At 41.9% G+C, this 26,924-nt stretch overlaps 2 protein-coding genes across 3 annotated transcripts in view; one reads left to right on the top strand and one right to left on the bottom strand.

Annotated features, from left to right (window-relative positions):
* Window positions 1-3,955, top strand: part of snx17 (sorting nexin 17) — a 235,604-nt gene extending 231,649 nt beyond the window's left edge. For both annotated transcript variants that reach the window (XM_084314817.1, XM_084314816.1), the window contains one exon: window positions 452-3,955. In XM_084314817.1, the coding sequence (XP_084170943.1) occupies window positions 452-571 (120 nt within the window). In that variant the 3' untranslated portion in view covers window positions 572-3,955. The remainder of the gene's footprint in view (window positions 1-451) is intronic.
* Window positions 3,956-9,608: 5,653 nt separating this feature from the next.
* The window catches only part of znf513a (zinc finger protein 513a), a gene marked incomplete at its 3' end in the record, with an annotated part of 85,757 nt that continues 68,441 nt past the window's right edge, over window positions 9,609-26,924 (bottom strand). The window contains exons 4-5 of the mRNA XM_084314155.1: window positions 21,225-22,058; window positions 9,609-10,612 (exon numbers count right to left, since the gene is read on the bottom strand). Coding sequence (XP_084170281.1) covers window positions 9,609-10,612; window positions 21,225-22,058 — 1,838 coding nt within the window. The remainder of the gene's footprint in view (window positions 10,613-21,224; window positions 22,059-26,924) is intronic.

Here is a 26,924-nt window from a genome sequence, read left to right as displayed (position 1 = left end):
AATGTAACTTAGAGTTATTTTACAGAAGGACAGTTTCCTTCAGACTGAAGCACAACTTGTCTCATCCTTCCAGTCGGGAGATCAAGCAGCCCCCCACCTACAGGGCTTGTTATGCAAAGTCTAGGTGATAAGTGCCGGCCGGGGTATACGGCGAGACGAGGTTCTCTAGCTGGGATTTGAGAGAACAGATTTCATTAAAGAAAACTGAATCAAAACAATCTCCCTCAGTGACGTAGCCTAAACGGCGTTTAACCGCGTTTGACCACCACTGCATGCCTGTCTGTGATCATATAATTAGATTTCGTTTTTATGTTCTGTATTTATTATTTTTGTTATTTCTACTGTCATTTCTATTGTCTTTATTGTTATTACTATTATTGTCCTGTGAAGTCCTGTTTATTATTATTGTATTGTGTTGTCATGTTTCTATATTTCATGTTCCTCTCCTCAGACCAAGCTGAGCTCAGTGTCTCTCCGAGGGATCAGCGCCTCCAACTCTGCCAACGACATCAGTGGCAACGATTTCCACGGCAACTACGCTTTTGAGGGAATCGGGGATGACGACCTGTAACCCCCTCCCCCGTCCCTCCCTCCCCACATCCCACTCTCAACGAATGGGAAGGCAAAGATTCCGAGCTGAGCTGAGCCAAGCCAAGTGGTACAGAGGTGTCCCGATTCTGCAAGATTGTAGCCTCTAGTCACTGCCTTAGGCTTTGTGTCCACCGGGGACGTTTTCTTTCAAGGCGGACCGCTTTGAAAAGCAAACATATGCTCAGAGCGTTTTCCTGAGTCTCGCGACTGCCGCGGCTCCGCCACTTGCTCGATGTTGATTGGTCGGTCGGAAAAAGTTACCTTGATGAGCGCCGCTCCTCTCCAAAAGTTTAACTAGTTTCAACTTTATGCGCTGGGAGCGCTCCGCCCAAAAAACGCTGGCCGCCGAGAGCGCTAAAACGCGAGGCGCGGCGCTGGGAAAAGGAGCGCGCCTGTCGCGTCTGTAGCATAGAAATGAATGACAGAAAGGAGCTGACAACTCATAAAACGTCCCCGGTCGACACAGGCCCTTAAGCTCCCGTTTAATCGTTGTTGTTTTTTTATTTTTATTTTGTAGACCCTAAAAACCTTATCGGCTTGATTTGTATCTCGGCTGTGGCCCGTCAGCTTCAACCTCATCCCCATGTGGTGGGTTTTGTGACATCGGTTAACCCGTTCACTACCACACTACAGAGGGTTAAATAGTACCGCATGTAAACGCAAAATGTTCAAAGATGAACCAACTAAGATTGCGATGACTTGAAATGAGGAGACAGCGTGGAGACTCAACCACACGGTTATGTGTGGAATAAAAGCAGGTCATGTAGGGGTTGAGTCTACAAGGTTTCTCATCGCCAGACTGTCGAATGCGGACCCTGTAGACTCGACCATTAACTTATACACGTTCTATATTCCACATAATCGTTTATGTAGTTGAGTCTACACGGTCCTCGTTTTAAATCATCGACATCTTGGTGAATCTTTTAAAGGTAGAGTCTGTGACGCCGTCAAACGGCGAACCTCTAAGCAACCGAGCCCTGCTTGGTATCGCACTTTGTTTACATTTTCTTTTTTTCCCTCTTTGTCTGATGTGTGGGTTGGAGTTGGTTGGGGAGAGGGGAGGGGTTGCTACTGCTGGCCACACCTCAGGCTCTGCCAAGAGAAATCCACAGTATAATAAGTTACTATATAGTATTAGCTATATATTTAGTATGTAATATATAGTAATATATCATCATCAACCTTTATTTATTCTCAAATACAATTGAGGTCACCCTCATTTTCAATGTCGTCGAGACTTTACAGACATTTCAATGCACACATTTCTACAATATAACAATAAATATTAATAACTATCTATATAGTACTCTTCACACATGGACCGCAGTCCAGAGTGCACCACAGCCATTAGTATAAAATGATACTAAATATAGTAACTTATTACACTGTGAATTTCTCCAGACCTTTCTTGGCAGAACTTGAGGTGTGGCCAGCAATTGTAACTCCTCCCCTAAATCCCCAACCAACGCCAACCCACACATCAGACCAAAACCAAACAAATGTAAACAAAGTGCGATACCGAGAGGCACACTTTTTTTCTAAAGAGTTGCTCACCTACTACTTTCATAGATATTAGTGTTTTATCTAATTCTTCCAAGGGACAGGGTTTCATTCATTAAGTGTCAAATTTGGAGGGGGGGAAAAAGCATTGGGTTTTTGAGGTAAAAAGCAAAGCGATATCCTAGAAGCAAAGCCGGTGTGGGACTTTTTGCTGGACCTCAATAAATGTTGGAAGTTGTCTTGTGGCTTCGTGTTTCTAACCAGAAAGGCAAATGTTGCACAGAACTTATTACTAGTGATAAAATTCATACGGCATAATTGGATCTGGATGGTGAAATTTGACCTGGAATCCATAGTGAACATGTTGAAATGGATATTTCTGGGATTGGTATCGTAGAGATCATTCAGACCGACAGCTTGATGACATGGCGACATACGCTTGGCTCTTGGATAGACACTGTAGTGTCATCCTCTGGGGCCAATGTGTTACTGGCCAATATCTGTTTTTATATCGTCAGTGAGCCTCCATCTCGTGGTTTTCATGAGTGCCAAGTTGGCGAGTAATACTGTAGTTTAGGTTCAACTCTCATGTATCAATATTATGATTACAATGGTTTTTCTTTTAACATGTCCACCGATTGGTTCAGGCACCACTGTTCATAAACACCTTTGGAATTGGTATTAATGCCTTAAACTTTCTTTTTGCCTCATGGATCACCTTGTCATAAAAGAAGACAGAAAATGGGCGGGCTTTCTAGCTAGAATCTTGCAGAACACAAGTTTGATTGGTTCGGCCGAACTGCTTGCACTTGCTGAACCCATAATTTTGCACAGTATTATCGATGGAGATGGATATTTATTGAGCGAGAGATCGAGCATGACTAAACATGGCGGGGAAATCTTCCAAGAGTTTCTGAAAAAATCCATCTATGATTTTTTTTTTTTTTTTTTAACCAATTTAAGGTTTCTCATAAATGCCAAATTATAGTTTACTAAAGCGTTTTGCACAGAAGAAACATAAAAAACTATGATAATGTCACTTTTATATTATGTACATGCAATTAAGAAAAAGTATTCAGAACATTTATACTAATATCTGTATCATCAATAGTTTATTGTAATCAAATAGATCAAATGTAATCTAAGCTGTATAGAAACAAAACATTTAAAAGCTAACATTTATCATTGTTTACAGAATGTTTAGGAGACTTTTCTTTTTGTTAAAATGAAAAGTGTTTACAAATTCCACACGTGATTTGTATTGATTGTGTTATTTTGGGGGCGAGCGATGGGTTGTGTGTAATGTTCTCTTGAGCTTGATTCAGAATTCCATTTTGTATTTTGTAAGTACAATGTTGCAATCATCTCAGAGGATTTAGTGACACGGTGCTTTGTTGAAAAGGCTAAATTATTTCTGTGATCTGGAAATCTACATATCCCCACAGTTCCTGTGACGGATGTCATTCCCAGTGACTCGAGTCATTCCACTCTCTTTTCTTCTTTTGAATCATAAGTGTGTGGGGAAAGAAGCTACATCTCTAAAACTGGTTTGAAATCTGCAAATGTAAACAAAAAGCGAACCCATCGAGAGGTCGTGCCCCAACGTTGGTAGCCAGAACTGTATAAATGACAAATATGTATGTTCTCAAAACATGAAAATGTCTTGTTCTTTCACTGTTTCCGCTTGTATACGTGTTCTCTGTCGGATGTAGAGGGGCGAAGGCGCTCGTGGTGGAAGAGTATGTCACCAATGAAGCCTATTCTGATAATTTTGTTTGTTTTTCATCTCTGTGTTGCTGTTTAAGAACATGTATGGGAGCTGCAAAGTCCTGGATTTCAATAAATGTATAGGTGCCAAATTACACTTTGACCTGGACTGCATTTTATTTTCTGAATATCCAACGCAAGAGGAATCATTATTTAACCCATGTTGTGTTGGTTTGTACGTGGTTTGGTTCATCTAAGGCTTTATAAATTCTTCCACACAGGCATCTGAACATATCGAGTACCTCACACGAAGAACCATATGTCTGTTTAAGTTTTCAGAGGAAGAATGTTTTCAAACCTTTGTATCTAAAGATGGTACGTTAGTGTTGGGTTCATTCATAGTTAAAGATGATCAAGACTTGAGTAGTTTCTTGTGATAGATCACATTTGCACTAAAGTGATTTAGATTGATTTCACAACTGCTGTCCAAGAAATTTCAAAACAGACTTGTATGGTTCTTGTTTTACTTTCATCCATTGATGTTTCCGGTCAAATCTGGCCAAATATAAAATGTATGGGTGAGACTAAGAGTATAGCATACAGGGCATTGCATGGATATTACATTGTACTACTTGGTACTATAGGATATTACATTGTACTACATGGTAATAAAATATCCACTGCAGAGAAATAAAACCGACCGGGGTTTAGCCTTTCCAGACTTCAACTATTACTTTAAAGCGTTCTCTTTAAGACCACTGATCACCTGGTTTGATTATCAAGCATCGGTATCCTGGAGACCATTAGAGGAGAACATAGTGGCACCACATAGACTGCAGGATATAGTGTACACCAACTTATCAATTAAGCAATGAAACTTGAGATTTGGCCCTTATTACACATGTGATCCGGATATGGCGTGACACACAGAAAAAGTGTACTAACCACCATAAATGGCACAGGCATTCTCCCCTATTTAATAACAATTTACTCCTTATTGCACAACAACCTATCAGATATCCTGGATGGGAAAAGAAAGGCATACACACATTGGGGGATATCTTCGATGACCATGGTCTCCGCAGTTATCAAGATATATTCAACAAATTTAACCTCACCACTTCCACTTATCTCTTCTATCTACAAATAAGAGCAGCTTTGAGGGCTCACGGAGTCCCATTAGATATTCCACTTGAGCACCACAGATTTCACAAATTATTTTATGACAAGGAGACGTCGAGAAGCTTCGTCTGACTTTTATCGCCCCTTACTTACGTCCTCATGAGGTCCTTCCCCTAGACTCTGTTTGGAGGAAGGATATCCCAAACCTGGAAGTAAATTTTGATTTGGATGCAGTCTGGGAAAATGTTCGGCTATCATCACGCAACCCAGATCACCAACAGATTAATCTTAATTTTGTTCATAGGACTTACCTGACTCCTAGACGTTTGCACCTAATGGGTCTCAGACCGGACTCTTGATGCTCCTTGTGTTCAAACGGTGCTATTGGTACATATATGCATATGTATTGGGAATGCCCTCCTGTCAAGACTTTCTGGGAAAAGGTAACCACTCAATTATCAAAGATTTTATCTCCGACCATACCGACACTGCCTTCTGTGCTGTTGTTGAATGATGTTATCAACCTCTGTACATGTAAAGAGACTCATTTTGGCCGGTCTTACGGCTGCCAAAAAGTTGATAGCATCACGCTGGATTCAACCGGATAAAATGTGCCGGAAGGTATGGATTCTCACCTATCTCGATGTGATTTATCTAGAGATATCCACTGCACGAATTTGAGGTGTTAATGAAGCCAGCATAGCAATCTGGGTAGCTGTGGTGGAGAAGATAAAGGAACGCATATAAATTTGTAATTTTCTGATGTGAAATGAAGTAGTGGATGTATAGTCCAAGTGGGGGATAGGGGGGGGGGGGGGGGGAGGGGAAGGGAAGAGTGAGGAAGAGCGAGCAAGAGCCTATGTATTGTATTTATTATTTTTATGTCTTTTAATTTACATTCATTCAGATTTAATTACTGGACTGTCATTGTTATTATTATTTCGGTTATTGTCCTGTGATTTATCATTGATTATTACTGTTACTGTATTGTTTGTCTTGTTTCATGTTAAAAAAAGGGAAAATAAAAAACATTTGTTCAAAAAAGGATATTACATTGTATTACATGGTAATAGAGGGTACTTCATGGTACTATAGGATATAACATTGTACTATAGTAATAGAGGGTGCTACTTGGTACATGGTAGTACACAATGTGATACTACAGGGTATTTCATTGAAGGCGCACACCAGAGGTGGACTCAACTGAACACAACAGAAGGTTTGTATTGACTTGTCTTATTTCATTAGTCCTCTGGGTTTTTGCGGCGAGGGGAATGTTTGTGAGACTGTTGCACAGTCACTTAGCAGCGGCCAAAGCGGGGCGGTTCTTTAACCAATGGGACCAAATTCAGTCTGCGTCAGAGTGTATCGAGTTACACCCACATTACTGCACGTCTGCTTCGAAACCTCCCGTATTTAACCCCTTCAGGTGTACAGTCCACTCAAACGAGATTGGAATGTTTTGAGAATCGGGGTGGTCCTAATGACGTCACAACCATCAAAACAAGACATTCCAAACAAAAAGCTTACTCATGAAAGGGTTAATGACTTGGCTTATCAATCGCGTTAAATGTTTGAAGAGCAGCCATGACTACACACTATTTTACCCTTGCTATTATTTTACTTTTATCTCTACGCCCCACTATCCGCTGGGTGTATACTATGACCTTTATCATGTTTTGTAACAGATTAGACATTCAAGAAGCCTATTGGAACGTGAGGTTCTGATATGATTAATATATCTGCATTATTTTATCTGACTTTATGCTTTGCTCATGCCGCTTGTTTTACACAGATTTATTTTCTTACTGATGTAAAGCACTTTGAACTGCAATCCCCTGTATGAAAGGTGCTATAAATCAAATAAAATCAAATTTATTTGTAAGGCCCGACAACACGTTAATGTCCCCATGGGCCGGACACGTCTTCTTTAAACAAGTCAAGAATAAACATAACAATAAGTCAAGAACAAATAGTTATTAACTCATGTACGAAAAATGAAAGAAAAAAAATTCCCACAATGAATGAACTGTCTGAAGCTCACAAGTTTATTTCAAAGTCCTCACTTAAGGCAATTATGAAACCACTGCATAAGAACAAGAGAGAACACTCTGGGACCTCCGACCTAATCAATCGGCGTCAGCGCTCCGTTGTGTCGTCATGGCAACCTGAAAAAATAGCTCACTGCATATAATAGTAGTAATTCACATCAGAGGTGACATTTTAAATCATGGTCCCTTACATTTTTCTCCCACATAAAACTAAATGACATGTCACACATTCCAGATACAAAAAAACAGAAGTGTCCTATATCTATATATAGATATATATTAATAAAGTATGCACTTCTAATGATGTAATACAGTCACATTAAAAAAAATAAAAAGCTATACTATATATTCAGTTTTGACACTCATGCTTATTTATACGTGTCATCTTGTTTTTTCAAGTAAGGACAAAAAAGTAGACGACAATGGGCTAATTTCACAGTCGGTAAGACACAGCAATCAAACAAAGCAACATCATTCAACGACATACACTCTCTCCTCCTCTCAAAAGGACTCTCCCCCCAAATGTTTCTTCTATGATGTCAGATTTAGGCTCAGACCATCAAAGGAAGGTTTGGCGATATGTACTTTTTTTGTAATCATGCTCATGCATGAGTTTATTGTCGGAGTCTGGTCTCGTCTGTGCTGAACTTCAACAGTCTACTGCACTCGTGTGCCTGTCAGGTAGACTTCCCCCTCAGACTTGCGTTCTCTTGGATATCCGACCGCAGCGCGTTGTGTGCTTTTTTTGGTCGGAAAATAAAAACAAAAAGAAACATGGAGGTCATGGAGCTCTTGGTTTGGTTCTTTCTGTTGCTTATTTCGGTCTTGGTATTTCAGGACAGTTTGTCAAACGATGTTGTAAATTCAAACATTTGGTTGACAGGTCCCAAACACAGCATTATTTTAACAGTTTGTCAACTGATGTTTTTCTTTGTTACTTAACTACAAACTTGTAACCAATCATTACATAACAACTTGGGCGATCTGTGTCACAATCAACATCCCACATTTCTCCCACTTCGGGACGGCCAACATTCACGTGGTGATTCCCGGTGGGAGAACAAAAAATGTTATCCGGCCAATTCTGACGAGACCACGAGAATGCAGAATTATGTTCTCAATATTATGCAATTCTTCACATCCCCCCCCCCCCTCCCAAGATGCATTGGATTGGCATAATCCTAGAAGAGTACACCCGAATTCCTTTTCTACTCACTCAGTAATGACAGAACCACAGTAATTGATATAAAGGAGATAAGCGGCTACATACTGTAGGAGGACAGAGCACAGAGGAGAGTAGTGATGCACCAACACAAAGTACAGCAGCGCTGGTTCATCCAAACCGGACACTTCTGAAGCCAACAGTGGAGCAGAATGATGACATTTCATTAACCCTTTCACTGCCACACCGCCAAAGGGTTAACCCTTTCACTACCACACTACAGAAGGTTAACCCTTTCGCTACCACACTACAGACGGTTACACTACAGAAGGTTAACCCTTTCGCTACCACACTACCTTCGGTTAACCGTCTGTAGTGTGGTAGTGAAAGGGTTAACGATGCATGCAACTTAAATTACTTAAACTCTTTAACTAGACTGAAAAGGTCTCTCCTATTTCCAATACGTCGGTTCTAAATGTTCCCAACATTTACTCGTCTTCGACCGCCCATTACTTCTAGAGTGCTTTGGAAAGATCAGAATCTAAAAGGTTATCAGTAGTTCTTGATATTAGCCAACTTTAACTATAGTTCGATTAACTGTTCATTTGCTAAAATAACAGCTAGCCTAATTTTGTAATGTAGTTGATAAAGATATACTTCAGCATAAAAAAGAAGTAGTCTCCATTTATATTTTCTAGTAACATTAGCTTCGAGTGATGTAAACTTGATATTTAATATTCACTTTCCCATTTAGTCGACTCAACAAGAACAAAAAGGCTCATGCAAAAAGGATACTTTTTGAGACAACTTATCATTATATTTTGACAGTGTAGTGCTAGTACTGTGAGCTACATTGCACCAATACCGAAATGCAAGTGTTTCAAGCTGGAATTCGGGACAATCTCAGTATTGGTGCACCACTACAAAAAGAAAAGTTCAAGATGGAATCTCTCCCATGACCCGTCGTAACTTAAGGATCCAGGCGTGATGTTGTATCGATGATGAACGTTGGGTTAAGGATAACAAGTGGTTGTAAGGCATAATGTGAAACAATAACACACGGGGCAGTTCAGGAGGATGTGGGGGACCAGTAGAATAGTGTAAAAAGACGGGGGATGTTGGGATGATTTATAAAATGGAGCAGGTATCCAAGTGCGTTCTGTCTGGCACAACTGCAGGAGAACAGAAGACGGACTCTGACCAGCTCCCTCGCTACACCACTATATCCAGAAGGCATCGAAACGTCTCTCAACATCGTCTTTTATAGTCAGGTACGATTCCACAGACAAACGGGTAGCAGCCTCTGAAGACATCCGACAAAAAAAAACACAAGAAAGACCGACGGACACATATACAATATAAGGGCTTTGTGAAAAGAAGACAAAATAGTAGTTGCTGGTAGCTTAGTGTTTCTGAGTTATATATTTTTTTATACAATCTCAAGTTTGTGGCACAAACGTCCCGTCCCTCTCGCTCTACCGAGGCATGTACTGCATATCCACCCCGACTCCTTTCATCCGAGTTTGAACCCCGACGCTCACTCCCACCCCCATCCTCCCTCCTCCTCCCTCCTCCTCCTCCTCCTCCTCCTCCTCTTCCTCGTCCTCCTCCTCATCCTCCTCCTCCTCCTCGCAGTGGCCGGTCATCTGAACCTTGACCCAGCCGTCGGTGGCCAGGCCGTGCTTCTTCTGGTGCCTCTTGTAGTTGTCCCAGTGGCCCGTGGTGTAGCCGCACTCCTGACACTTGTAGGGCTTCTCCCCCGTGTGGCGCAGCATGTGCCGCTTGAGGTTCATGCTCTGGTTGCAGCTGTAGCTGCACACGGCGCACTGGAAGGGCTTGGCGCCCGAGTGGACGCGCTGGTGCCGCTTCAGGTTGGCCAGGTTGCCACAGGCGTAGTCGCACAGTTGACACCGGTAGGGCTTCTCGCCCGTGTGCACGCGGTGGTGCCGCTTCAGGTTGTCGAAGTGCGCCGAGGCGTAGTCGCACTGCGGGCACTTGTAGGGCTTCTCGCCGCTGTGGGTCTTCATGTGGCGCGCCAGGTGGTTGGGGTAGTGCGTGAGGAAGGGGCAGGCGGAGCAGGTGTACACCTTGTCGCTGCGCTCGCCAGGGCTGTTGGGCGAGGAGGAGTCCTTGGTGAGCATGTCCAGGGTGCACTTGGCACAGATCTGGGCAGTGGTGCCGTCCTCGTCCTCCAGCACGATGCCACACAGCCTGCAGGTGTAGGGGAACAGGGAGGGGGGGAGGGAGTGGTGGCCGTCGCCCGCCCTCCCTACCGTTCTGACCGCACCCCCGGTGCTGCTGCCGCCGCGGCTGCCGGTGGCGGGGTGCAGGGGGGACGGGGCGTGGCGGCTCTGAGGCGGGGCTCGAGTGGAGGGCGGCGGGGGCGGTGGTGGTGGAGCCCCTCTTAAGCTATCGAAGGCTGATAGGTAGTCATTGTTCGGGGCGCCCACATGCAGGCTTGAAGCGGGCCTCACGACTTCTGTAAAATACATATTAAAAAGAGAGGGTGAGTTATAATGAATATATATTAACAAGAGAGGGTGAGTTATAATGAATATATATTAACAAGAGAGGGTGAGTTATAATGAATATATATTAACAAGAGAGGGTGAGTTATAATGAATATATATTAACAAGAGAGGGTGAGTTATAATGAATATATATTAACAAGAGAGGGTGAGTTATAATGTATATATTAACGAGAGGGTGAGTTATAATGAATATATATTAACAAGAGAGGGTGAGTTATAATGAATATATATTAACAAGAGAGGGTGAGTTATAATGAATATATATTAACAAGAGAGGGTGAGTTATAATGAATATATATTAACGAGAGGGTGAGTTATAATGAATATATATTAACAAGAGAGGGTGAGTTATAATGAATATATATTAACAAGAGAGGGTGAGTTATAATGAATATATATTAACAAGAGAGGGTGAGTTATAATGAATATATATTAACAAGAGAGGGTGAGTTATAATGAATATATATTAACAAGAGAGGGTGAGTTATAATGAATATATATTAACAAGAGAGGGTGAGTTATAATGAATATATATTAACAAGAGAGGGTGAGTTATAATGAATATATATTAACAAGAGAGGGTGAGTTATAATGAATATATTATTAAAAAGAGAGGGTGAGTTATAATGAATATATATATATTAACAAGAGAGGGTGAGTTATAATGAATATATATTAACAAGAGAGGGTGAGTTATAATGAATATATATTAACAAGAGAGGGTGAGTTATAAATATATATTAAAGAGAGGGTGAGTTATAAATATATATTAGCAAGAGAGGGTGAGTTATAATGAATATATATTAACAAGAGAGGGTGAGTTATAATGAATATATTATTAACAAGAGAGGGTGAGTTATAATGAATATATATTAACAAGAGAGGGTGAGTTATAAATATATATTAAAGAGAGGGTGAGTTATAAATATATATTAGCAAGAGAGGGTGAGTTATAATGAATATATAAAGAGAGGGTGAGTTATAAATATATATTAGCAAGAGAGGGTGAGTTATAATGAATATATATTAAAAAGAGAGGGTGAGTTATATATATTAAAAAGAGAGGGCGAGTTATAAATATATATTAAAAAGAGAGGGTGAGTTATAAATATATATTAAAAAGAAAGGGAGTTATAATGAATATATATTAAAAAGAGAGGGTGAGTTATATATATTAAAAAGGGCGAGTTATAAATATATATTAAAAAGAGAGGGTGAGTTATAAATATATATTAAAAAGAGAGGGTGAGTTATAAATATATATTAAAAAGAGGGAGAGTTATAAATATATATTAAAAAGAGGGTGAGTTATAAATATATATTAAAAAGAGGGAGTTATAAATATATATATTAAAACGAGAGGGTGAGTTATAATAAATATATTAACAAGAGAGGGTGAGTTATAATGAATATATTAACAAGAGAGGGTGAGTTATAATGAATATATTAACAAGAGGGTGAGTTATAATGAATATATTAAAAAGAGAGTGAATTATAATGAATATATTAACAAGAGGGTGAGTTATAATGAATATATATTAAAAATAGTGAGTTATAATGAATATATTAACAAGAGGGTGAGTTATAATGAATATATATTAAAAAGAGAGTGAGTTATAATGAAAAGAGAGAACGAGTTATAAATATATATTAAAAGGAGAGGGTGAGTTATAAATATATATTAAAAAGAGAGGGTGAGTTATATATATTAAAAGAGAGGGTGAGCTATAATAAATAAAAAAAGAGAGGGTGAGTTATAATGAATTGTTTGGTTACTCTGTGAAATCAGAAGCTAATCCCAAAGGAAAATATGGCAACATTTTGGTTCTCAGACAAATTCAAAATAGGTCATCATGATTATCTAGGCAATTCAATATAGTAGATTCTAGATTGCTATTAACCTTCGAGTTACAAAGCTTGTATATTTTCAGTCTTTCTGCTCGGCTAATCTGGGCAATCTGTAAAACTGAAAATAAAAAATAATAAATGTTTGGGTGAACCGATTTTCAATCTGAGAAGATAAGAATCTTCAATCTTTTTCGGTTCATTCCCTGCACCTCTACCTTCGATTACACCTCCCTCGTTCTATTATTCGCCTGACCCCAGCCGAATATTTACTAGAGAGATAATTGCATCATTTTACATTTAGTCATCCAAAGCGATGTACAAACTGTGTACAAGTCAGCAGGAAGGGTACACACTGAGGGTCAGTGGTACTGTCGAACTTAGACGCTTCACTCAGAGTGCTCACATTTACATTTAGTCATTTAGCTGCACATGCATACTGTAAGTACATTATTAGCATAGTAGGTAGTAGTATAGACATAGAAGCATAGTAGGGGTGTCACGATTAATTGACTGAATCGAATTAATAGATTACAAATAAATAAAAGAAAATGCAAAAAGATTATGGCATCGATGCTTCAAAACATTTCATTGGTGGCGGTTAAACGTTCCAAAGCATTTAGTCTTGACGGAAATACAAAAGAAGAAGAATTTTCTGTGATTCAGAAGCACTAAGAAAGATTGTTAGAAGATGGTCTGAAAAAGGGCCCTGTTAAAAGTGCCATGCTTTACATGTGTGCATTACAGGAAAAATACAACGTAGTGACCATATATAAACTTAAAATGTAAATCATTTAGATGAGATTATGTGAAATCAATAAAATAGTTGAAATAAATCGATTACTTTAATAATGGTTACCGTAGTAGGGATTGATTGATAACCACATTACCGCGGTATCGCTGTTAGATCACGCCCACCGCAGAGTTAGGCTGAATACCGCATCACAGCTGTTTTTTATAATAATAATAAAGTACCACCCAGACGTTGGGCTTGCGGCTCTGCAGATATACCCTACTCGGTTCCAAGCGACCCTATTGGGTAGAAGTGGTACCAGAAAAGTCACGTGAAACACTGCAGACCACTGATTGGTCAGAAGAGAGACGCGTCACACGTTGGAGGCTTGGAGCGTCGTGCACAAAAGCAGAAAGCCGCCATCTTTACTGCCTCGCTAAGATTCATTCCATTCAGGATTTGTTTGCAACAGGACGACCAAGTGCAATAAACAAAAAAGGATGGATTCACTGTGTATTCTGCCTCATTTATTGATGAAACAAAACCGACATTAACCCAATTTACCACCGAGCGGAGAGTTTAGTGTCACACAAAGATCGCTGATGTGTTAAGCTTGTTGTTGTGTTAGCCTAATGCTAATGCTCAGCAGATAGACACGATAGGTAACGTTAAACCCGGGTTGCTTGGTAGAATAGACACAATAAGAGGTAATGTTAGTGTTGTGAAGGGCCAGATTAAAGCTGAGAATCTACATTTATTGTTTTATATACATTGTATATTATTTATATATACACGGTATATCCCTTTAAGCCTGCGTTCGAATCATAGTAATATTCGCTCTCCTTATTGGATAACGCCCTTGGCGCCAGACCGCAAGCCCCCAAAGTCAGGTTCAAAGACGAGCCCAGGCATGTCGCAACATGCCCGGAGACAGCGTATTGATTCGAGACGAGAACTGAGGTTCGGGACTAGATAACCACTTAAGTATATATGCTGCGGCAGGTGCGAACAGTAGTTGTTCATCAATTTCATCCCGAGTCAACGTGTAGTGAAGTGAGCAGCAGTGCGTCTAACAGAGCGTTGAGAACCACGTGCGAATGGAATAGTAAAGTGTCAGATTAATGCAGTAACGTCAAGTTCGACTTAGTTTAATGTGAAGTAAATAGTCGTTAATTTATTGTATATCGTGCCAACAACAGTTCGTTCGTGTGTAGCCTTACCCAGCGGTTCGTTCGTGTTAGCTAGTGGACCTTAGCCAGTGCGCGTGGACTAAATACATTGGTACCAGCACACGAGGAGGCCTAGTCGGATAAACCTGCTGGACATGTGCACAGGAGAACCGGCGGCGGCGATTGCAGAACCATTACTGGTTGGATTATATTGATTGTGGAACGTATTACCCGGAGAAGAGCATCGTTAATCTCCACTGTCGTTTGGGATTTAACCTTGTGAGGATTTACATTCGGGCTGGCCTCATGGACCGAGGCTAGCTGGCTATCATCGTTTGCTATCGAGCATTGGATTACAGTTATTGCTTTTGTTGCTGAGCGTTGGATTACAAGGGCTGGCTTCTGTACGTGAATCCCCTTCTTCCTCATTGAATCAGACTGAGTATCCGAACATTCCTCTATCCTCCAGACCTTACAACTCTGGGAGGAACCCAGTGTCTCCAGGCGGTACCAGCGTTGCCCTCTATAATTGCTATTATACGCCAGGTGGCGTCAGCCTAGTACCCATCGTAGGAATCATTCTATTCCCAGTGACTTATGCTACCGACTGACTTTATGCTTATTCTTCGCCATACAAGCGCGACCCTAATTCTCATATCTGTAACCAATTATTGCATAATAATAAATACCCTCAAATACTATTTCTTTGTCAATGCCGTGTTATTATGAGTGTCCACCATATATTCGATGTACTGTCTGGCCAGTAATTAAAGTACATACCTAGCAGTGGTTTACTCTATCACAATCTTTAATACAGTCAGGGTTTTGTAACCCCTCAGTTACAGTTAGCTTTAGCAGAATAGACACAACGAGAGTCTGGTTAATGTTGTTATTGATTGATTGAAACTGTGTTAAACTCTGGCTTGCTGCAAGCCCTCGGACATAGCTATGCTCACGGAGCTTTCATGCTGTACACCAGCGGCCCTGCCTCCCCACACGGAGACAAACGGAGTAGTACCTGCAGTGGAAAAGGAACGAAGTACCAGGTACCTAAAGCGGGTCGAGTCGAGTAGGTACTATGAAGTGGAAAAGCGCCATTAGACTAGAGGCAGGCTATATGCTATAAAGAGTAGACAAAAAATAAATAAAAATGCTTTCAAACTTTTTTCTTTTTTTGTGCAATAACCGCGGCGGTCTGAAATATTTCGCAAATTTGTGCGGTAAGGAAAACATCAATACCGCGGCAGCTCTATGTCAACACGCTGGTCAAAAATGGATAAAACACAATAAAGCCACGGCTTGTTTCCATTGTTGTCCATGGAACATAAAGACACAAAAACACGAATAGACATGTACACTAGACAGGACACCCTAAAAATAAGTACAATAACACCTAACCTGAAAACTCATAGTCAACTAATGTTAAAAGAGATAAAAATCATATTAAGACCAATTTTGTTGCTGAGCCATGTTTTTAGGGCGGATTTAAATCCGAGAGGGGAGTTCAGGAGTTTTATGACTGTTGGCAGGGCATTCCACATTACAGTAGCAGAGTAAAAAAATGCATCTTTCCTCATGCATGTCCTGACTCTCGGCGGGACCAGGTCCGTGGGGCTTCCTCTTGTGGCGTGTTTGTGGACATCTCCTACGATACTGTGCTCATGTACTCGTAAAATTACTCCGATACTAACTACTCTGTGCTATGTCTGTTCAGGAAAACACAAAGTTGAATGTAAAGAAAATTATTTTATTGATATCATTTGAATTTAAATGTCAGCAATAGCGTCATGTTGTATATTTAATTTGTTACCAGTCAGAAAGTGAGAAACATCTGATGAAAATACAATTTCAAGTTTTATTTTTTTCAACTAACAATGAGTTTTCAAGTCATTGTTAGAACTGAAATAGTATTATTTAAAAGGTGCTAGAGATAACATGCAGCCACTAGATGTCGCACTAAAGCACCAGTCAGGAAGTAATTTAATAATCAATTATACATATTATGATGAATTCATTAACACTTTCTGCGCCAAAAATGCTTTACGGCGATATTGGCCGCTATGCGCATTCTGCCAATACCGCTGTCCAGCGATTTTGAGATCAATATTTCATTTTTTCGCCATGGCATTCATAATTCATATATACACCCTGGACCCTATAGGTGACGGCAACGACAGCTCAATACCGCCGCCTGGTGGATGGTCGGGCGAGTTACACTCGCCTACAGGATGTGGCTGATGTGCGTCGGATGTGGCTGATGTGCTCCCGACAGACACAATGTACATAATGGATCGCTTTCTAAACTTAATAATCGATATGATTTCGGCGTTTATTGCGACATACAAACCGGAAATGGACCTAGGCGATCGGCGTTGTATACTTGGGATCTTTCACCGCCAGTCTCTTTGACCCACGGTAAGAGGAATATAACGTTATTTTCAACCCAATTGTGAGTTTCCTTGTTTGCAAACCATCTGATCATATATATATATCGCATACATAAAGCATTTACTGATGATCGGGGAATTATAAACGACCCCCCCCCCCCCCTTTCCTCCACGCATGATGAAGCATAACGTATACCGATCATATACAGTTGCATTTTTTTTATATAGCGTGTATGGGGGGGAAACGGCAATCGATAATCTATATATGTGTTTAGGCCTATAACTCACGTTCTAGGAATTACTGCAGAAAACGATTAAAACACTTATATTCTAGAAGGTATTTTTGTATGAATGAAAAAGTATAACGTTCCCACATCCTGAACGATAGATAATCGATGTTGAATGGGCCATAGTAATGTCAATATAGCAATACAATTTAAAAAGTTATAGCCCTGCAAAGAAGGTGAGCCACTCCATAGACTTATAGCGCTGGCAGACTGGCAAGGAATATGTTAATCAAAGGTGTTTTTTGGGGGGGAGCAATACTTTTCTGTAGATGTTTTTTTATTATTAAGCAGGGCTTTCCCCAGGAAGATGGTGCTTAACACTTTCAGAGTCGACCGTGTTTTCCTTTTTACCCCCTTGAATGCCGCCACCCACTTCAATGATAGCGTTAAAAACGCCTAATCTATGTTTTAAATTATGGCTATGTGTCTAATCTGCCCGTCGCTTATCAATGACTTGTTTGCAGTCAACATTGTCGAAACGGATTTTTTTCTTTTTTCTTTTTTTTTCTTTTTTAATAAAATCGGTTCATATCCTTTTTATAGCATTTCGAAAAGCCATCGTTCTCTGGGAAATTTTCAGAAAATATAAAGATTCCCCCCATAAACGGCATTTATTGGAATATTCTCGAATACACTAGACACGTTGTCATTTGTCGGCCTATTTATGAATCGTTTTCAAATAAATGCTAGATTATCGATAGTATATGTGTACTTATGCACGCTAAAGAAGCGAGCTGAAAAATCTATTCGCTTGTTTCCTCATCACACACACACACATGGCACACGCTGAGATATGTCAAAACAGCTCCGATTACTAGGGATGCACCGAATGGGAAATTCTTGGCCGAAACCGATACCGAAAATAGAAAACAGTTGGCCGAAAACCGAAAGGCCGAAAATTATTCATAGAATAGATTTTTTTTTTACCAATGTTGTGGAACATTATGATTATGGAAAAATATATGATTATGGCAAAACTTAACTTAAATAATAAATAATCACTATTATGGGTCCATAAAACATTTATTCAGCACTTCTGAATGCATACAGTACATTAATTCCATCTTTTCTCTGGCTGCCGCAGCGGACATCTGTGCTCTACTGAGCGCACCTTTCTAGTCCCCAGCTGAATGTGCTCGCTTGACTCGGCACAGTAGACAGCGTCAAAATGTGAATAATATGCATATTAGATCACTCGGTGATTAAACGCGACGGGCATATGGTGAATGGGGATGTAAAGGCATGTTGAAGACGCATTTGTTGGACGCGTTGCGCGCAGAGTTTACATAGGGGCAGCGCGACTCCCGACAGCGCGACATCATCACAACAACACGCGAATGATATGCATAGATCACTCCTACCGCGACGGGCATAATAGTGAATGAGGATATGGAAGCATGTTGAAGACGCATTTGTTGGACGCGTTGCGCGCAGAGTTTACATAGGGGCAGCGCGACTCCCGACAGGGCAACATCATCACAACAACACGCAAGGTTGTTTCCGTTTCGGTGATATATTTTCGGTGAAAAAACTCTTTCGGCTGAAAGCCGAAAGGCCATTTTTTGCCATTTTCGGCCGAAAACTTTCGTGCCGAAATTTCGGTGCATCCCTACCGATTACCCCAAGACTGGTAACATAGATTCCTTACCTTAGATCAGATGTTCTCCAAAAAGATTATTCCAATTCCTGATCGCCATTCCAAAAATCGATCGCTTTTATTGATCCAACGCTACATACTGTAAACACATATTCCACGCTGTTCTGAGGCTCCACAATGAATCCGATGGGCTCGGATTACATGCCGAGAAGTAAAATGTGGATTCCGGATTTTTCTTTTCTCATCCATTTTCATTGAGTCCATTCCAAAAGGGTGCATTACCATCTGGGAGACGATAGGGGGCGGTTTTTTCCACATCTGAGCTCCTACAGGGGCTGCATACCAACGGGAGACTCGGTTGATGAAATATGAATTCAGATCGCTAATAAAAATATAAAACGCTAATTGTCGTAGTGGGCATTCAGGCGTTGGGCTGCTAAAACGAGTTATGTCGTGATGGGCATTCAAAGTGTTAATTGCAACTAGGGGGAGGAGGGTAAATAAACTGTAATCAAGAAAGCCATTTGCTGTCATTTCCAACTTAAAAACATAATTGCAATCAAATCAAAATAAGTAATTTATTTAAGTACAGTGTATAAGGTTGCACAATAGTTCAACGAACATGAAAACACACACACAGTGGAACATATAACTGAGTAATCACGTATTAGACAAATGATGCGACTGTTTCTAAGCTGGCACCAAGCCTCCACTGCAAATGTTATTATTATTATTTATTTATTTTAACACATCGAGTGCCACGCCCCTTCCGGGAAGTGACCTGGCCTTGCCGTCCATTAACCCCATGTAAACGTAGTTGTAGTTTGTAGAGCTAAACCTATATTTTATAGTATAGCTATTAGGGGTGGGAATCACCAGTTTCATCACGATACGATATCGATTCTTTGGACAACGATACGATATTATCCGATACACAGTCTGCCACAATACGATACGATTCGATTCAGGTGCCTGCGATCGATATGAGACGATATTATATGCCCATTTAACACAATCAGTAACATTTAAATCAACAAAAAAAAAGGCAATGGCAATATCATGACATTTTTATTTTTGAGCTCTTCCAGACATTTAAATGAAAAACAATCTATTGTTTTTAATACAAATAGACCTCCTGTTCACTGTTTTTGGTTCATTTAAAAAAAAAATCTCGATATTAATATCCTATTCACTGTCACAGAGCTGTATTTTGGCTGGAAAAGGCATATTGGGAGTCCGAAGGTGCAGTACCGGCCAGATCCTGTTAGTGGGGCTATCCCGAGAATGCACCCTCCTTCCCAGTCCCCACTTCTCTCTGCCTATGGCTCTGGGTTAGCTTGTTAGCTTACGCTAACGTAACGTTATCTTCGATCTTTAACGCAACGTGGGCATAATGGAGTGGTGAGGATTGCAAAGCAGGTTAGATGCATTGGACCCGTTGCGGAATAAAACAGCAGGGACATGTTTTGGGTCACAGAATAGGCACACTAGCCTTGCTCTAGTGACGCTCTAGACGCTACTGCTGTGTGCTGTTGATCCGAGCCGAGCGGATACGACACATGGGATTTTCAAAATAAGAGTATCGCAATATGAATCGATCTTTTTACGTTGCATCGATCCTATTTGATTATTGATAATAGATCGATATATCGATCTGGATCGATGTATCGTCCCACCCCTAATAGCTATGGGTCTAATAATGCCGTCGAGTCTCAGTGAGTTGCTTCCAGTCAACGTGCAAAAAAAAGGTAATTTTTTTTTCATCCATACATTTCCGTTTTATACCGTTTTGAATATGAATATAGTATGGTTGCTTCTGAGTAATTCCAGGGAAAAGACGCGAAAACAGCGTTTTTGTGTAATTCAATCAACAGTTATTTTTCGCCCGATTATCGGATCTTCCTGAAATCAACGCTAGATCATCATTATTATCCCCCCCCCCCCCCTCCTGCAACCCAACGGCAAACAGCCACACACATAAAACACAGATAGCTTCAATCGTGGTAGAAATAAATATCAGATCAATGCAAGCTTTCATATATAGTGTCCTTACCTGGTATCTGATGTAATGCAAAAAGAAAAATATCCAATTATCTGATCGCCATTCCAGTTATCCACAGCGATCCTGTCTCCGACATTGTTGGGCATTGCACTTCAACGGGCGGGCGGGCAGGGTCAGTAGTCCAAACCATCCCCACAAGCGTGTGTTTTGCCAGAGTGCTTAGGACCCGCCCCCACGCCGCAGCTCGGTAGAGAAAAGAAACTAACCCGTTTCTAACGGGGTGCAATAATGGCCGAAGGCGTTAGAGGGCGGTATAAGACCGTCTGCCAGATCAGACACACTCAGAACAGTATGCACAAGGTGCCCCGCTAAATTATGAATGGCAATAGCAATTAAAAGAAATACCGTGAGAAAAACGTAGATCTACGTTTCCGGCACTCAGCGATTGGGCGACAGAAACGTAGTTCTACGTTAACGGCACCGGATGTGTTAAAAGGGAACTGCAATATAAAGGGTTACCAAAATAAAAGTTTGAAATACCTTTGGCTGAGGCGCTAGGCTCCTCCCCGTTCGGCCTCGGACCAATCATCTCTCTCTTGAGAACGTTATGGCCGCCAAGGAGGAGTCGAGGAGCCTCCAGCCCCGCCCCCCCCGCCGCAGGCGACAGGTGCATGCGCTGGTGCCTCTTGAGGTTGCCCAGGGAACTGCAGGCGAACGTGCAGGCGTCGCACTTGTAGGGCTTCTCTCCCGTGTGGATGCGCAGGTGCCTCTGCAGGTTGACCAGCTGCGCGGAGGCGTAGGTGCACAGCGGGCAGTTGTACGGCTTCTCCCCATTGTGGGTCTTCATGTGCCGCTTCACGTGGTTGGCGTAGCGCGACGAGAAGCCGCAGAGGTGGCAGGAGTGCAGCTTGGAGGAGCCGTCCTCCGCCAGCGCGTCGGGGTCCTCCAGCCCGTCGGCCCCCATGCCCTCCATCATCAGGGGGGAGCCCAGGCGCTGGAGGCCGCTACCGCTGCCACCGAAGGCCGCGCCGAAGGCCGCGCTGAAGTCGGCGCCCTTGGCCTCACGGCTGGCCTTGCCGCTGCCACCGAAGGCCGCGCTGAAGTCCACGCCCTTGGCCTCCCGGCTGGCCTTGCAGCACCGGAGGCAGTAGGGGCCCACCAGGTCTATGCCGGGGCCCAGGGGCTCGTCACGGAGCTGACCGCAGCCGCGGCAGGACAGGTACGGGGGGAAGGCCGGCTCCGGCTGGGCTCCCTCGTCCTCCCTCTCCTTGCTGTGGGGATGCTCTGGCTCGCTGTCCATGCTGAGCTGGCTGTAGGCAGGGCTCTGCTCGCCACCCAGAGGAGACACAGAGAAACCAATCTCAGCTGCTACTTCTGTACAGGAAACAGACAGACATACACTTATTATTCAACCCCTGAACCCAGAGATGGTATAGTGGTGAGTACCCCTACTGGACTAGGATAGAGTCACACCAGAACCTGCTCTCCTGCGTCTTCCGCTCAGCCTTCCTACCGTCTCAATAAAGAACCTTCTCTCCTGCGTCTTCCTCTCAGCCTTCCTACCGTCTCAATAAAGAACCTTCTCTCCTGCGTCTTCCTCTCAGCCTTCCTACCGTCTCAATAAAGAACCTTCTCTCCTCCGTCTCCCTCTCAGCCTTCCTACCGTCTCAATAAAGAACCTTCTCTCCTCCGTCTCCCTCTCAGCCTTCCTACCGTCTCAATAAAGAACCTTCTCTCCTGCGTCTCCCTCTCAGCCTTCCTACTACTGTCTCAATAAAGACCCTTCTCACCCGTGTCTCAATAAAGACCCTTCTCTCCCGTGTCTCCCCTACTGCATCCGCTCAAGAATAATTAATCTATGAGATTATTATTCTGCATTAGTGTTGTCAAAAATATCGAAATATCGATACTGAATATTTAAAATGGTTTTGATACTCATTTCCCGAAGTATCGATAGAGCTGCCGCGGTATTGATATTTTCCTTACCGCACAAATTTGCGAAATATTTCCTACCGCCGCGGTTATTACCGCACAGTGAGTGCAAAAAAAAAAAAAAAAAAAAAATTGAATGCATTTTTTTTTAGTAGTCTACTCTTTATAGCATATAGCCTGCCTCTAGTCTAATGGCGCTTTTCCACTGCATAGTACCTACTCGACTCGACCCGCTTTAGGTACCTGGTACTTCGTTCCTTTTCCACTGCAGCCAGGTACTACTCAGTTTGTCTCCGTGTGGGGATGCAGGCGGGGCCGCTTGTGTACACTGAAAGCTCCGTGGGCATAGCCATGTCCGAGGGCTTGCAGCAAGCCAGAGTTTAACACAGTTTCAATCAATCAATCAATAACGACATTAACCAGACTCTCGTTGTGTCTATTGTGCTAAAGCTAACGTTACCTCTCATTGTGTCTATTCTACCAAGCAACCCGGGTTTAACGTTACCTCTCGTGTATATCTGCTGACGGTAGTATTAGGCTAATAACAACAACAAACTTAACACATCAGCGATCTTGTTGTGACACTAAACTCTCCGCTCGGTGGTAAATTAGGTTGATGTCGGTTTTGTTTCATCAATAAATGAGGCAGAATACACAGTGAATCCATCCTTTTCTGTTTATTACACATGGTACTGCTGTCGCAAACAAATCCTGAATGAAATACATAGCGAGGCAGTAAAGATGGCGGCTTTCTGTTTTTGTTCAGAGACTCAACGTGTGACGCGTCTCTCTTCTGACCAATCAGTGGTCTGCAATGTTTCACATGACTTTTCTGGTACCACTTCTACCCAATAGGGTCGCTTGGAACCGAGTAGGGTATATCTGCAGAGCCGCAAGTCCAACGTCTGGGCGCTACTTTATTATTATTAAAATAAACAGCGGTGATGCGGTATTCAGCCCAACTCTGCGGTGGGCGTGATGCAACAGCGATACCGCGGTAATGCGGTTATCGCGGCAGCTCTAAGTATCGATACTTTCTGCAGTACCGATACCAGCTGGCTTGCTCCCGCAAGTTGTTGACAGACAGACGCGCTGCCAGAGCACGCTTGCCCTTCCGCCTCCTCCTCCTCCTCCTCAGAGACCGGCAACAGACACAAGCTGCTGCTGCAGCCTCCTCCCCCTCACAGCCGGGAGTTTGTAAACAAAGCTATTATTAGCTAACATTAGCTGTTGTTCCTCCTATAGCTAATGCTAGCTAGCTGGCCACATTTATAATTACTTCATGGAAACGGAGTAACGTCAAGCCGAGCCCACCCACACTACACCAGTACACGCATGAACTCGACACAACTACCCCGTTTCCAACTTTAGGTCGAGCGGAGCCCATCCTACACTAGTACACGCATGAACTCGACACAACGTTACCCCGCCTCCATGAAGTGTCCAATTAGCAGCAATGTTGTTGAAAATGTAACGTTAATAAATGCTCCGGGCATAGCTCCGGAGAAATCTCCCTCTCTCTCTCTCTCTCAAGTACCCTTGTTTTCCGGTCATAACTAGAAAGGTGCGCTCAGTAGACCTCAAATCTCCAGCAGCCACTCTCTCTTTCTCTTTCTCTCTCTCTGATCTAAAGATAAACAAAGGGTTTTAAAAGTGTTATATTTATCTTCTCTTATAGTACCAGAGAGAAGCTGAGGAGAATCAACCAGCAACAAAAGCTAAATTTGTTTATATATATATATTTTTTTTTTGGTATCGAAATGGTATCGAAGTATCAATACTTTTCAAGGTATCGTATCGAAGTCGAAATTCCAGTATCGTGACAACACTACTGCATAACTATTTACGTTTCTCCTATAGTCTGAACCTTCAGAAATACAGTCAGAGTGCATTTCTGAACTGTATTTTCTGTAAGAAAATTACATTCCAATCCATGATACCAATGCTAGGTTAGCAAAGATGTACGCCAGCGTTAGTGACGCCTGTAATAGGTGTAAACACTTCCCCTGCTAATATGTACAGTCCCCCCCCACCCCCACCTACCCAATCCAATGTACAGTTTCTACGTCAAATGTATATACTCTTTTTTTCTGGACTCTTTTTGTATCACAAACAGTACTGTAATTGCAAATCTGGTATGTCATAAATGTATAGATGTAGCAGTACTGTCTATCTGTATGTCATGTATGTCATATATGTTACGATGAATTGAAAATGGGGGACCCTGATGTAAACAAGACGAAAGTCTTTCTCTGGTCTGCATCCCCTTAACAATTGTATGTATTGAGCTGTACTGTACTGTACCCATTCTGCAATCTGTTAATAAAGTTTTCAATCAATCAATCACTCATGCATACGTTAACCCTTTCACTGCCACACGTCAGCCGGTTAACCCTTTCACTGTGACAATACAGAAGGTTAGCCCTTTACTATCACACAACCGACGGCGATGCTCCATCATTAGCATCATTAGCTCTGCGGATGCATCGTTATAAGCGCTTGTCTTGCTGGAGTATTTAGACCCCGCCCGCACGCCGCAGCTCGGCCCAGAAAACAAGCCACATCGTTTCAAATGGAGTGCAATAGCGGCCGCAAGGTGTTAGGCGGCGGTATTGGCCTTTTGCGACCTCAGACCCATCCCCAGTGATAACACACAGCTGCCTGCATGTTTATGAATGGAAATAGCAAATGAAAGAAATAACGATCCAATAACGAGTTGACTCGTTGTTGGCGGCCATTGAGTTAAGCACTTCAAGGACCTAAAAGGATACAATTCACTTTTAAATGCTGTTTTTTATTGAAAAGAAAATCTGATCCAATATTTATGGCTTAAAACCAATTTCCAACAATTAGTTACACTTTAGATTAAAAAAAATTATTTCTTGATTCAGAACAATTTTATCATGGATGAACAAAACTTTAAATGTGAATGGTTGATTTGAATTTCAAGGACTTTTTAAGCGCCTTGTTAACACTTTCACTGCCACACACGAGATATCTCGGGTTTCCGATAGTTATGTTGAAAGCCACTCACGAGATTTCTCGGATTATTATTATTATTTTTTTTTTAGCGATCTGAAATCATATTGCATCACGCGAGCCTACCCGAGTATACCCGAGCGCCGCCGGCGATCATATGTGGAAAAAAGCGCCCCCTATCGTCTCCCAGATGACATAAGGGATTTTGGAATAGACTCAATGAAAATGGATGGGGAAAAAAATCCGGTACTCCACATTTTCCAGTCCACTGATCCAGCCGGGGTTACCACAGTTCATTCTGGAGCCTCTCAGCCCCACGGAATCATGTGTACTACTGTATCACGTTGGATCCATACACATCCATTGATTTTTCGGCCCGGTCAGGAATTGGAATATACCAGTTGGATACCATCTGATGTCAGGTAAGGAATCTATGTTATCAGTGTTAGGATAATCAGACTCATTTTGATGAAGATATAGGCTGTTTTGTGAAATGGGCTCTTTCGGTTTCACTGTAAAAGTCCAAGAGGAAATGAACACGGCGATTATCCGTGCATGGCCCGAATGTGCTTGCGTGCACGTATAATATTGATCATCTAGCGTTTATTTGAAAACAATTCATAAATAGGCCGACGAATATCAACGTTCTGGAATATTCCAGTAAAAGACGATTATCATAGAATGGTCCAGAATGAACTGTTTTTTATCTCAAAACGGGTGCTTTTCTAAATGCTCTGAAACGGAAATGAAGCGATAAAAAACAATCTGCCTTGACAGCACTGACTGGAAAAGTAGTCTTTGATAAGAGACGGGCAGATTAGACACATAGCCATAATTTAAAACATAGATTAGGCGATATTAACGTTAACATTGAACTGGGCCGTGGCATCAAGGGGGTAAAAAGGAAAACCCGGCGTGGCGCTCAAAGTGTTAAAAAGATTGTCTGTTTAACACTTTGAATGCCCATCACGAGATATCTCGGGTTATCAGCCCGTGGGTTGAAGGCCATCGCGAGAATTCTCTTTTTTTTTTCCGATCTGAATTCATATTTAATCAACCGAGTCTACCGTTGGTAACCCTGCCCCGCCAGGCGCTCGGATGTGAAAAAAGCGCCCCCTATGTCTCCCAGATGGTAATGCACCCTTTTGGATTGGACTCAATGAAAATGGATGAGAAAAAAAAACTCCGGAATCCACATTTTACTTCTCACGCATGTAACCGGAGCCGATCAGATTCATTCTGGACCCTCAGCACAGCGTGTAATATGCGTTTTACAGTATACACGTTGGATCAATAAAAGGATTGATTTTTGGAATGGCGATCAGGAAT

The sequence above is a fragment of the Notolepis coatsorum genome (assembly GCF_963971535.1).
Source record: "Notolepis coatsorum genome assembly, chromosome: 5".
NCBI lineage: Eukaryota > Metazoa > Chordata > Actinopteri > Aulopiformes > Paralepididae > Notolepis > Notolepis coatsorum.
This window is presented reverse-complemented; position numbering and strand designations above follow the sequence as displayed.